Genomic DNA, 14,637 nt, shown 5'->3' on the forward strand with positions numbered 1-14,637 from the left:
ACCTTTGTCCAAGGCCTGGGGGAGGAGCAAGCAAGGGCGGGGCTGGACCCAGTGAGGGCCCAGTGGCTGCTTCCTGTTTGGCCCTTACGGGGTCAGCCCCTCCCGGGCCCGGCGGACTCTCGAGCTCATTCAGTTTCGGTGAGACTGCCTAGGCTCTGGTTTCGCTTAGTGACGGGCGGAGCTTTGTCCTGTAGGAAGTCGAGGAGAGGGATGGGCGGGAGGCAGAATCGAAGCGAGAGACTGAGAAGGAGAAGGAGGTGGGAGGTGCGGAGCAGATCAGGACTGAGCCTGATGCCCTGATCAGGGCTCTCAGATCGCCAGAGGCACCTCAGTGTCAGGGGCGCGCTGGCCCCTTTGGGAAGCTTGCAGCTGGGTGGAGAGAGCCGAGGTGGACTAGAGGGGACACAGCGGCACTGAGGGGTCCACATTCTCGCCCACTGGATCTCTCAGACTCGGACAGACTTCCTCCTGCCAAAGTGAGGGGCCCAGCAACCACCCAGCCGCGGAGATGAGGACGCCCGTGGTCATGACCCTGGGCTTGGTGCTGGCCCCCTGCGGCTTGCTCCTGAACCTGGTCTGCACGCTGACGCCGGGCTGGCGGCAGAAGACAGGTTTCCTTGATCAGCCGGTGGACTTGCTGGTAACCCAGGGACTGTGGGACACTTGTAGAGAGCAGAGCAGTAGCGAAAGACAGTGCGGGGTGTCCGACGAGCTGGGGTACTACTCGTCTGAGCCGGTGCGGGCGGCGCGCGCTCTGACCGTCACGGGGCTGGCCACCTCGGCCGTGGGGCTGCTGATGGCCTCGCTGGGGGTGCGCTGCTGGCGCCAGAAGCCCCGCGCCTGGCTAGCAGGGGCCTCCGGCGTCGTGCTCTTTGCCGCCGGCCTCCTGGGGCTCATCCCGGTGGCTTGGTACAGCCACGTCCTGCAGGACCGCACCGTGCTGCCCGCAGAGTCCAGCCCGGTCCAGCTGCGGGTCGGCTACAGTTTAGTGCTCGGCTTCTTGGGCAGTTGCCTGCTGCTAGTTGGGGGCTTCTCCCTGGCACTCAGCTTCGCCCAGGTCTGCAAAGAGCGCTCCCATCGCCGTAAGGCGTACCCCAGTCCGCGCCGCAGCAGTCTTAACACTGTGCAGATCCAATGGCCCGCAGCTCCCACCATTCCATCGATCTTGTCCCAGCGCGGTCAGGGCCGACCTCAGCCCCAGGGTGGCCCTAAGCCCCGAGTAGGCTTCAGAATGCCTCGGCCAGCAGCCTACACGAACCCAGAGGATGTATTGCAGGGGGAGGAAAGCAGCAGCTCTCACATTGGCTCCAGTACCACACTGCCCTGTGACTCAGACTTGTAGCTTCTCCCCTTTGCTTCGATTCCTGGTCCTGGCCCTGCTCAGATGAATGCAGTGGGAGCCCCTGAGAAACGCTAGGACTGCCCGGGATCCGTCATTTCTTCCAGGTTCCCACTTTGGTTCCTGCTGCTTTTGAAAGGCATATATTTTGGGGTTCAGATGGTTTTCGTGGAATGTCAAAGCTAGAGGGGACCTCAGAAGTAAGTCAAGCCACTTCCTAGAAGCGACTGGGTGGAACAGTGGATAGAATGCTGCAGCTAGAGTCAGGAAGCCCCGAGTTGGAGTGGGTCCCCTGACACCACTGACACTTCCTAGCTGTGGAACCCTGGTCCAGTCACTTGATGGTCCTCATCTGTCAAGTGGATAATAATGACAGCACCTACCTCCCAGGGTAGTTGTGAGGATCACATAAGATCGTATTTTGAAGGCGCTTTCCAAAGTTTAAAGCTCTCTATAAGCTCTCTCTTCCTCATCTTAACAGGAGTCCAGAGAGCTGAGGGAGACCAGAACCCAGGGCTCTGAGTGATCTGCTTACTGGAACACTGAGTCTTTGTTGCTCAAGGATTATTTAAAACTTTTCAAAGCACTCAATACAGCCCGGGGACTACAGAACATGTTTAGATCACACTTGGAGGCCTAATTGTGGTAATTGGATCCATCACGTCATTTGGAATCCACCTGCCCTGCTCTACAGCTCAAAGCTGATACTGTATAGAATCAAAGAACGGCTATAGAGTTTGTGCCTTGGGGACCAGATGAAGAAAAGGGGGCCAAGAGAGCAACAATGATTCTCAAAGGGTCATACATATCTGGTGAGACTCAGTCACAGAACCCGGACTTGGGCCCAGGTCTGCTGACATGCAGACTGGTGGTTATAGTTAGGCTTAAAAGAAGAAGCAATATGGTTTTGGGCCTGGAGTCAGGAATACCAGGTTCAAATTTCACCTTCGACAGCTATTAGCCATGTGACCCTGGGCAAAATGTATAACGACTCTATACCTCAGTTTCCTCCATTATAAAAATAAAAGAATTAAACTTGATGGCATTTGAGATCTCTGGCAAGCTCTAAATCTGTGATCCAATGATTAAAGTTGGCTGAGTACTGGCAAACTAGCAATCTGTGGGTAATGACACAGACTGGCTTACCTCATACCCACACCTCTCTTCCCATCAACCACAGGGAGCATGGCAGTAGGGCTGATAGCAATTTGTTTTATGGAGCTCATATCATGACAGTTGCTGAGGAGAGTGGGTGACAGATTTTTAATACATGTTTTTCCTTGTAGAACTAGGGGTTGAATCTACTGGGAATCACAAAATGCAGATAAACCTGTCATTCATATCTTAATATCATATAAACCAAATCTGTTCCACCTGAAATGTGCCAGCATGAACTTTGTTCTCATCTGGTGTGGCTGAATGTATTGCCAACCTTAGTACTTCCTTGCTTACAACCTCTGCTGTAGCTTGTACTTTTCATTCAGACCTTTTTCTGTCTCTGCATAAAAGGCGTCCAGAAGGGGGGGGGGGACACAAGCCCCATCATCATTCTGAGATTGTTGCTTTGGTACTAGGTTTCTATGAATTTCTATTCAAAACAAAGGCAGCCATCTAGGAAAAGAAGTGGTACAAGCATGTTTCTAAATTGAGGGTAAGATACAAAAAGAATTTTGCCTGGGAGTCTCCCATGGTGCCTTTAATCCAAGGTCACCATCTCCATACTGGTGGCAGGGACCAGGAAGTTCAGGCAGAACTGGTCCAGCACATAAGAGATATCAGCCCCCAACCTCCTCGATCCTCACACAGATAATAGTCTCCAGCTGGAGTCTGAGTGCCAAGAAGTCACTCCCCCAATGGTCTGACAACAGAAGCTGAATCATGGGCTTTTAGTAGCTACTAAGTAGCTAAATTGCTACTTAGAAATGAAGGCCGTTGGTCTTATTTATCAGGTTATCTTGTTGTTCCCTTGAAAATGAGAATGCAGAGCCCCTAGAAGGCGGGCTACTAGAGCATAGAGTTTGGAGGGACTAGGCTGAGTTGAGGACAAAGCCTCTGGGTCAACAAGCCAGGTCTTGTCCCAAGATGGCTTCTCTGGGTCTTTCTCCAGTCCTGCGCTGCCCTGCCTTGAGTCTTGATCAGATTCTGTATGTCTGCACAAAAAGAACAGAACTTGCTCCTCACATCTGAAACTCATCCATTGAGACGCATCAGTGGAGTTGGTCCAAGTATGGGTGTGCTGGGAACGAACACTTTAGCAGAGGGGTTTAGGTCACAAGGTGTTCTCCAAATGAAGCTAGACAGAGGGGATGGGTATACAGTGGTCTTTCAACAGGTACTTCAATAGCAAAGGCCTTTTTCAGACTCACAGTTCAGGAAACCATACCCAGTGGAACAGTAGCACAGAATCAGACAGAATTAAAAGACTCTCAGAAGCCATTTAGACCAACCGAATATGATAAAAAGGTCCCCTTTATATCACACGGGGAAAAAATGGTGATCCAGTCTCTACTTGAATGTTTGAAAGGAGGGAACAATCAGATCTCTCTCCCTTTGCAAGCCTACTTTTAATCAGGAGGCGCTGTCTCACTGGGGAAATATTTCTCTATCCTGTCCTTATTGAAGAGCATCTCTCCAGCCTTAGGGACTCTGGACTCTTACGTAGCAGATGTTTTCCTGTTCCACTATTCCCCAGAGTAGGTTGGTGTTTGGAACAGGCTGTGACCTCAGTTTACCCCATTCTCTCTCAAACTCCAGGCCTGCATCATCAACTGCCTATTGGGCATTTTCAACCAAATGTACCATAGGTATCTCAAACTCAACAAAATTTATCATCTTTTCCCCAAAATCTAACCTCCTCCTAACTTCTCTATTCCTGTTGAGGGCACCACCATCCTTCCGGTTACCCAGGATAGCAACCCCGGTGACATTTTCAATTTTTCCCCTAATCCCTGCACCCCACCCCACCCCATCCCCACCCAAGAATTTCTTAAGCCTTTTTTTTTACTTCTACAGCTTCACTCAGTCCCATGGCCCCTTCTTTCTACCTATCCATCTACCACCCTAGTTCAGGACTTCATCACCTCTGACCTGCACTATTGCAGTAGCCTTTTAAAATTACTGATAACTTTTGCAGGTTTATATCTGAATAAATCTCTCCTCTTTCCCCACCCCAAAGACAAAGACTAAAACAGAAGAAGAAAAGCAATTTGGCAAAAATAACCAGAATATCATTTCAGTCTGAAGGTACATAGACTGTTCCATTGCCCTAGTTCCATACCACCATAAAGAAAAGAAAATATATTTTCACACTTCATTCCCAGACACAAGCTTGGTCATAACAATTACATGGCTTTCAGTTGCTTTTTCTGTTCTTTCCCCACACAATGCTATAGTTATTGTATATTTTTCCTCCTCTGATTCTGCTTTCTTCATTTGTATCAATTCTTCTAATTCTTGCTAAGTTTTTTCTTTATTTTCATATTTATTTTTTTCTTATGGTACAGTAATAGCCCATTACAATTGTATAACACACTTTTTTGGGTCAGATGGGTTCACAAGCAAATTCTACCAAACACTTAAAGAACAATTAATCCCAATACTATATAACCTATTTGGAAAAATAGGCACAGAAGGAGTTCTACCAAATTCCTCTCATGATACAAATATGGTGCTGATACCTAAACCAGGAAGAGCCAAAACAGAGAAAGAAAATTATAGACCAATTTCCCTAATGAATGTTGATGCAAAAAATTTAAATTAAATACTAGCAGAGAGATTAAAGCAATATGTCACAAAGATTATAAACTATGACCCCGTGGGATTCATACCACGATTGCAGGGCTGGTTCAATATTAGGAAAACTATTAGCATAATTGAACATATCAATAATAAAACCAACTGATATCATGATTATCTCAATAGATGCAGAAAAAACCTTTGACAAAATACAGCACCCATTCCTATTAAAAACACTAGAGAGCACAGGAATAAATGGAGCTTACCTTAAAATGATAAGTAATATTTATCTAAAACCATCAGCAAGCGTTATCTGTAAGAAGGATAAGCTAAAAACCTTCCCAATATAGTGGGGGTGAAGCAAGGATACCCATTATTACCTCTATTATTCAATATTATACTAGAAATATTAGCTATAGCAATAGGAGAAGAAAAAGAAATTGAAGGAATTAGAATGGGCAGTGAGGAAACAAAACTATCACTCTTTGCAGATGATATGATGTTGTACTTAGAGAATCAAGTTTAAAAAACCATTTGAAATTATTAACAGCTTTAGCAAAATTTCAGGACACAAAATAAACTCGTATAAATCATGAGCATTTCTATATATTACCAACAAGTTCAGCAGCAACAGACGAAAGAGAAATTCTATTTAAAATAACAGTAAACAATATAAAATACTTGGGGGTCCACCTGCCAAGATAAACCCAGGAACTAAATGAACACAACTACAGAACACTTTTCACACAAATAAAGTCTGATCTAAACAATTGAAAAATATTCATTACTTATGGGTAGGCCAAGCCAATATAATAAAAATAACAATTCTACCTCAATCTATCTATTCAGTGCCATACCAATCAAACTATGAAAATTACTTTATGGAGCTAGAAAAAAATAACAAAATTCATCTGGAAGAACAAAAGATCAAGGATATCAAGGGAATCAATGAAAAAAAAAGTGTGAAAGAAGGCAATCTAGCCGCTCCAGATGTCAAACCATATTTTAAAGTGGTAATTATCAAAACAATCTGGTACTGGCTAAGAAACAGAGTGCTGGATCAGTGGAATAGATTAGGTACAAATTGCATTATAAGAAATGACCATAGTAATCTGGTATATGATAAAGCAAAAGATCCAAACTTGTGGAACAAAAATTCATTATTTCACAAAAACTGCTGGGAAAACTGGAAAACAGCATGGCAGAAACTAGGTAGAGACCAACATTTCACACTGTATACCAAGATAAGGTCAAAATCGGTACATGATTTGCATATAAAGGATGATAACATAAACTAATTAGGAAAGCCTCAGATCTATGAATAAGGGAAGAATTTATGACCAAATGAGATAGCATTACAAAATGCAAAATAGATAATTTTTATTATATGCAATTAAAAGAGTTATATTTTTTATAAATTAGACTCAATTCTCTATATATTTGAGAAATAAGGCTTTATCAGACATACTTGTGGCAAAAACTTTTCCTGTTTTCTGCTCTCCTTATAATTTTAGTTGCATTGGTTTTGTTTGTGCAAAAGCTTTTTAATTGCATATAATAAGAAATGACAAGCAGAATGATTTCAGAAAAATATGGGCATACTTGAACCAATGCAAAGTGAAGTGAGCAGAACCAAGAGAACATTGTACATAGTAACAGCAATATTGTATGATGAAAAACTGAATGACATAGCTATTCTCAGCAATATAATGATCTAAGAAAATCCCAAAGGACTAATGATGAAGCATACTATCTGCCTCCAGAGAAAGAACTGATATCGTTTGAATACATACTGAAGTACGCTGATTTTCACTTTTTTTCTTTCATTGTTTTTTGTTTTATTTGTCATTTCTTATAGAACAATAATATGCCATTGCAAGCATATACCACAACTTGTTTAGCCATTCTCCTATTAATGGGCATCTCTTCAATTTCCAATTCTTAACCACCACAAAAAGGGTTGCTATATTTTTGTACATATAAGTCCCTCCCCACCTTTTTGATATCTTTGGGATATGGAACTAGCAGTGGTATTGCTGGACCAAAGGGTATGCACAGTTTTATAGCTCTTTGGGCATAGTTTCAAATTGCCCTCCAGAACTGTTGGATCAGTTCACAATTCTACCAACAATGCATTAGTGTCCCAGTTTTCCCACATCCCTCCCTCCCCCCCAACATCCATCATTTCCCTTTTTTGTCACGTTAGCCAATCTGATAGGTGTGAGGTGATACCTTAGAGTTGTTTTAATTTGCATTTCTCTAATCAATAATGATTTAGAGTATTTTTTCATATTTCTATATATAGCTTTGATTTCTTTATCTGAAAACTGCCTGTTCATATCCTTTGACCATTTTTCAATTGGGGAAAGACAATGCATATTTGGGGTTTTCTGTCATTAATTAGCTCCCCCTAGAGATAGTGCAAGTTTAGTTGTTTATGATGAAATATCAACATGCCTCTTGATTGGATTAGAAATGGGACTGTGAATGAATTTGGACAATGGACCAATAGGAATTAGAGAGAAGAGAGACCACCTCACACAAAAGAGTAAGCCAAAAATCCCTGTTTTACTCTATAATTCTAGCTAGTTTTCTATGTGCATATATGTGTTATAAACATGGTGCCCCAAAACATCTTAGTGTAGTTTTAAGCTCTAAGAGCTTAAACTTTAAATGTACACACTTGCACACACATCCCTAGTCTCTGATATTTAAATGGCAAAGTACTGGCTCTACAATTAACAATATCCCAAGCTACATAGTTTATTAACAATGCTTACACACCGTATCTGCCATGAGAAGGAAAGCAGCCTCTAATCACTGAAAATGACTTCTCAGTTAGGAAATGGTATCTGAGTTCATTTGTCTCACAATACTAATCAAAGGCTTATCAAGAATTCTCTTCGCGTTTCCTTGAAAGATAAAGGTTGGGACTACTTTGCTAAGGAGGTCAGATCTCAGACTTTTTCTTCAGTCTTCTCCCATTCATTCAGCACAATGAGAAACTCCAGTCTCCAGCATATTAAAAAACACAGTAGCAGCAGCAGCGGCGGCAGGAATAGCAGTAGGAACAGTAACAGCAACAGTAACAGTGACAGCAGCAAGAGTACCAGTAACAGTGACAGTAACCGCAGCAGCAGGAACAGCAGGAGCAGAAGGAGCAGCCGCAGAAGCAGCAGCAGGAACAACTACCCAGAGACCCTAGTTCTACCTTCTGGGACCAAACAGAACAAGATTCCTCCTTCCATGTCCAGACGCTTCAGCTCTCCATACACCCCAATTTCTTTCTCTTGCAGACTAAACACCTCAGTCCCTTCAGCCTCATGAGGTCATTTACAATCCTGTTTGCTGTCTCCTATGGAGGCTCCCCAGCTAGTAAACATCTTTCCCAAGACGTGTCATGCAGAACTGAACATACCATGTGTATTGGGTTATCAGCTTACATGGAGAAAGTATGCTTTTTTTAAACATAGCCCCCCAAAATTGAATTAGCTTCTTTCACTGTCAATTTATACTACTGACTCCTATTGAGTTTGTAGTCCTCTGAAGCACTTCGACCCACCTCTTTTTCCAAAGGAAAACAATCTTAGTATACTTCCCCCATCTTGTATTTATGAAAGTGATTCTTGAACCAAATGCTAAAACTCTCCATTTATTGTTAATCTTACTAGATATAGCCCAGGGTTCTAGCCTACATCATATGACTTCTTAGCTCTTCCACCCAACTCTGTGACACCCACTGTTTCAAGAAGTATGCCATCATAGCTTTGTACAAGTCTCTGATCAAGTTGTTAAATGGTACAGGGCCAGAGTTTGGGTACATTCCACTGGATACTGGAAACCTTCTATACTGGCCTCAGACAGAGATTGACTATCCTTTGGGGCCAACCATTCAGCCAGTTGCAAATTCACATGATTGTGAATTCTATTGTCTAACTCAAATCACTCTACTTCAAATGATTCCAGAAGACAATTGGGAACCACAAAAACACAGGAAGAAATGAAGTCATAGAACAATTACTTTTCAACTGTCTTCATTGCTGCCTGCCACTCAGTGGACCCCCAGCTAATGAGATCTTATAATTTTATAGAAGCTAGTTGTGTACAGCAAAGATCTAGGGCATAAGTCAGAAGATCTGGCCTTCATTACTTCTGGCCATGATTATTACAACAACTTCCTAACTGGTCTTCCTGCCTCTAGTTTCACCTCTCTCTCATCTCTTACAGAGCTGCCAAAATACACAAGTCTGACCCTGTCTTTAACCTGCACATACCAACTTTCAGAGACTATTATTTATAACAAATCAGTCTCAGAATCTGGCGCAATGAAGCCCTTTACAGTCTGGCTCCAGTATATTAAGACCAATAAGGAAGTTCTGGTTATTGAGTTAGAAATATTAAGAACTTGGTGGGAAGAGATGGCTTCTAGGTGGGTCTTAGACTGAAATGTCTCTACAATCTGAACCCAGCTACACAGAATTGGAATGGGTTAGAGAGCAGCTGATTGCTAGAAGACCCACAGGTCTTCCAAAGACCAGATGATTGCCTCTCGGATGTTTCCGAGGGTCCTCTCTCTGAAGTACCAGTAGGCTAGAAAGCCTTTGAGGATCTTTCCAAATGAAGAATTTTAAGAGTCACAGAATATGCTCCTTGTATTCATTAATTAATATTATATTAAAAGCTTCTAAAGACTTTTATGAACTCCCGCAAAGTGAAGTGAACAGAACCAGGAGATCGATTTGTAGAATAACAGCAACATTACAAAGATGGCAAACTTTGGAGTTTTAGTTGGTCATTGTATTGATCAGTTACTGAGTGTTTCAAAAAACTCGTGATGAAACATGCCCCAGATAGATAGCAGATGAACCCAGGGTCATTTGAAGTATTTTTTTTTTGACACTGCTAGTGTGGGAATTTGTTTTGCTTTACTGAGTATAGTTGGATACAGTAGAGTATAATATATATGTATATGTACCAGTATAATATATATTACATATAGATAGTATATCTATATACTATACTATATGGCTTTTTTGCTCTCTTGGTGTTTAATCAGGGAGAGAGAAATGAGAGGAGATTTGGAACAGAAAATTTAAAATTTTCAACTCTTTAAAAAGTATGTCTAAAAGTAAATTTCTTTCTTCTGTTTCATGGTGACTTTTAACTTCCCTTGGGTGGGAAGCATTCTCTTTCCAAGCTTCATGAGCAGAGAAATTAAGTTATCAAAAATTCTTCTACAACCAGAGTTGTGGCCCAGAGACCTCTGTCTAGAACTTATAAGCCCCACACTTTTTACTGTTGAGGAATCACATTAGGAAGATCACAGTTCAGCAAGGAACTCCTATTCCAGGACAGAAACTGGTAAGGCCGAAAGAGGGACTGCTGAATCTGAGAATCAGGGTAGAGAAATAGTGAGGGCTTTGGACTCAGTTAGTCAACTACGGGTTTAAATCCCCGAGTCTCCATTTCCCTATTAATAAAAAAGGTCAGACTTTTCACATTCTAAGGTCCCTCCCAGCTCTCAGTCTATGAGTGAACACAACTATAGTCTTGCTGTCCCTGACCTCTTGTTAGTCCTGAACACTAATTTAATGTGAATAATGGCTAGTTATTTCACGATCTTCCTCAGCTAGCTGCAAGGATCTCTCCATCTCCCTCCCCTCCCCACTGCCCTCTCTCTTTCTTTCTCACACACACAGGGAATGTGAGTGAATGGGAGCTATGTTATCATCAACACTGAGCCTGCATTATTTCTGACTATACCCTCTAACTTTTCTCTCCACCCCCCGCCCTCCCTCCCCCGCCTCAACTCTCCAAAGACTATTCAAGTTTCAGGGAATCCTAGTGTGTTACATTAAAGGATCATGGGGTATTTGTGTCAATACATTCAAAGTTTGTCCTTTCTGCACAGAAGCCAAGCCACACCGCTGTTCTTTGCCAGTGTAAACAGACACATAGCACCTGCCTGCCAGCCCCAAAAGCCCCAGAGGGGTGGCTTGCTTCCCTTTCAGCAAGAGAATGGAGTTTTCTAGAAACTTTGAAAGGTATTAGAATGTTTCATCCAAATTAATTGTGTGGGTGGGGGAGGGAAGGAGACAGCCAAGTTAAATCATCAGTTAGGATTCCCTCCAGACTGACTGCTAAAGGTTAGCTATCAAAACTATGTTTGGATAAAGGAAGAATGAACTCCAATAATTGTTTCAAGATTCTTATTTAGAATCTAGTGGAGGAAAATCCCATTAAGTGGGTCCAAAGCCAGGGACCAGATCTGGTTCATATCATTTCCCATGACAGTGACATTCTGCTTTTACCCTCCAAAAAGCATTCAACTAAATAGCCAGGATCTAACCAGCAGTGCCATTTGTCCAGGAGAGAATCTTCCCTAGCCAGAACACAACTATGCAATCAGACTTGATTCTTACAGGAAGTAAAAACCATTCAGCTGGCAGAGGTTCAGGTGAGGAGGTAGCTACTCACAGGAATGTATCCACACCATGTAATAAACAAATAAAACCTAATGTTTTCCTCTGCAATGATAATCTAAGAGACTTGAGAGTAACATTTATTTTTAGCTGTCACCACCTGGAATGTTGGTGGGGCTACCAGATGGTCTTGTCATGCAATGTACCATACCTCTGCCCTGGTTGGAGCTAAGGTTGCTCAAAAGAATGAGACCTAAAACTTGAAGAGACCTTGGAACCTTGTGTAGGTGGATCTCCCCCCAACTCTCCTCATCTACATGCATTCAAAGGTGTGTCTTCCATTTCCAAATCAGGCATGTTTACCGTAACCCCATGCTACCTTTAGGACAGTGACTTAAGACCGAAAGTAGCTATAGTTGTGTTTTTACACATCCAAGGTAATGTCCACATTCAGGGTGCGGTATACAATCGTAATGGAATACTCCTGTACTATAAGAAATGAAGAGCTCAATGATCTTAGAAAAACATGGAAAGACTTGCAGGAAATAATGCAGAGTGAAATGAGCAGAACTCAGAGAATGTTGTACACAGAAACAGCAATGTTGTTCGAAGAACAACTGTGAATGGCTAAGTTATTCTGAGTTGTTGTTACTGTTTGTCCTTCATTCTTAAAGAGGACCATGACATCAGGGAGGTGATGCCATGACATGCAAGTGAACTGGATTTAAGTGAGGGAGGGCTGTGAAAAGTTACCAGTCTTACTTTCTTCTCTGGAACAGTCTGGGTCCAGTAGCCAGATACAGATCAGGATGACTGGAGATGACTTCCTATTCTGAATATCATAATACTCAAGTCATCTACAAATGACCTATGGAGGAAGAACCTATCTGCATTCAGAGAAAGAACTAATAAATAGAAGTATGTATAGAATGATTTTGTGTTAATTTGTGTCTAATGGTAGACATCCTGGGGCGGGGGGGGGAGGAAAGAATAAAAGGAAAAAAAAGAAATATATATGATAACTTTATTATGAATTTAAAAGGAATAGCATGTTGTACCTAACAGATTTGCAGTTTCATGTGCAATCATCTTTTTTAATTGTATCATGTGATGGAAATGCTTGTTTTATTCCATAAATTAAAAATAAAATAAAAAATAAATGCATTAAAAAATAAGGCAACAAATTTCAGAATCTGCTCAGACAAACTAGATTTTGCATGCTAATTGGATTATTAAATCCACACTCTTATTTTCATAAAACATGCTGGAAATGTGTTAAACATAATTCAAAGGTCTTTCATGACTTACAAGTGATATGAACCAAGATTATTGCAGACAGCACTTTTCTTCATTGGACTCATCCCCACATTACTTCTCCCAAATACAGAAGTGATCCCATGAAATGCATTCCTTCTCACCCCAGCAAAAGATAAAAGCCAATCAGCAGAACAAAGCATTGGGGTGGGGTGGGGGCACCATCAGCCCTACCTACTTTTGCTCTCCAAGTCTGCAGAGTACACAAAGTTGTGTCAGTAAGTCATTATTCGTTGGTTTCCAACTAACAATCTATGAAAGCATTGATTTAAGCACATACTATGTGCCAGGCCCTGTACTAAGCCCTGGTGACAAAATTTAACAAAATAACATGCATTTACTGAGTGTTTACAATATACCAGGTCATATACTAGTTTTGAGGTCAGACTTGGTGTAATGGCAAGCAGTGTGGGACTTTTTGCTGTTTTTTGTTTGAGTGCTTCTCAGCACTAAGGCATGGAGTGCCTTTGATTGAGTCTTGCCTTTGTTTCAAATAAGAGTCTTCTATTGAATCGAGTCTTTGATGACCTGCTTAAGTCAGGGGAAGACTTAGGTCATGAGGGTTTGAATCGCATGACTGTGATGCCCTGTGATCCCAAAGAAGTATATATATACTCTGAGGTTGGTATTTTGCTTGGGGCTCACTCACTGGAAGAGTGTCTTGTGATTTGACCAGATGAGACTCTGCGTAGTCATTAAGGACCCCACCCCCACTGCCAGCTTTAAAAACCCAGATATGGATGCTTCTCTCTCTGGTAGCTATGTCTGTAATATCTTGGTCAGATGGCTAGAAGCCTGCCTGTTGATTTTTGTTATTTTGCTCTGTTTATATAATTTCTGCTTGTAATTTCTGTTTGTGTTTTCTCTGAAGTTCAGAGTGCTGACTTTTTCCCCTGAACTAAGTGAATTATATACTTACATTTAATTAGAGTAAGATTGTTAACCCCTTAAAGTTGCTTTCCTTAGAAAAGCAGACCAAAGAGCCTGTGCTAGCAGGCCTCCTGTGTGCTGGTGTTATTGGCGGCAAGTAGCATAGTTGTTACTGTTGGAAGAGAAGTTCGAGTGTGAATGAATTCACTGAGGCCTTCTCTGTAGCCATTGGGAGCTTTATTACGAAGCGGCTGGGGCCTGAGATTAGTGGGGAGCTAAACAAAGGCCCTGATATATGGAAGGACCGGGCTTAGATAAACAAAAAGCTATACAGCCTGATGATGATAATAGTGGTGGTGGTGGTGGTGGTGGTGATGATGATGTAATTCTGAGGGTTTCTTTATGAGGGTTGAAGATTAGGGTTAGAGAAAGAACAAACAGGGGGAGGAAGATGGTTTCCTTGTAACATAAGGAAAAATTGTCATGACACAGGATGAGGAAGATGAATGGCAGGATGGGGAACACAGGATAAGGGAGACAAAAGCATTTCTTTTGGTACAAGTTGTATTGTATATCAAGATGAGGGGAAAGGGACTTTAGGATGCCCTCAAGTTGCAGGATCTCAAGTTACCCTATGGGCTACAGAATGAGCCTCAAACCCCCTTAGGGGCCTGGGAAAGTAACCCTTAACATTCCTTTTAACCCTTAGGACACCATTTGTACCCACATCACTGGGCTCTGAAGATACAATACTAAGAAAGAAACAAGTAACACTGACTCCCCTAATGACAACAATGTTGAACTACTGTAAAAGCTACTTAAGGAAGAAAAACCATTTCTAGACCATTTGCCAGCCTGAGGCAAACACGCCCAACCAGGCTGCTGGCAAGAGTGATTCACGTTGAAGAATGCCAGGTGTGTTTATTTAAGGATTTATTTCCAGAGTTTTTGAGGCCT

At 42.2% G+C, this 14,637-nt stretch overlaps 1 protein-coding gene across 1 annotated transcript; it reads left to right on the plus strand.

Moving 5' to 3' along the window:
* Positions 1–234: 234 nt before the first annotated feature.
* CLDN23 (claudin 23) lies at positions 235–2,320 on the plus strand. Its single transcript, XM_036762559.1, has one exon. The coding sequence runs from the start codon at positions 509–511 to the stop codon at positions 1,340–1,342; it is 834 nt and encodes a 277-aa protein (XP_036618454.1). The 5' UTR covers positions 235–508; the 3' UTR covers positions 1,343–2,320.
* The last annotated feature ends 12,317 nt before the right edge of the window (positions 2,321–14,637 follow it).

Source organism: Trichosurus vulpecula, chromosome 6 (genome assembly GCF_011100635.1).
Source record: "Trichosurus vulpecula isolate mTriVul1 chromosome 6, mTriVul1.pri, whole genome shotgun sequence".
In the NCBI taxonomy this organism is placed as follows: Eukaryota; Metazoa; Chordata; class Mammalia; order Diprotodontia; family Phalangeridae; genus Trichosurus; species Trichosurus vulpecula.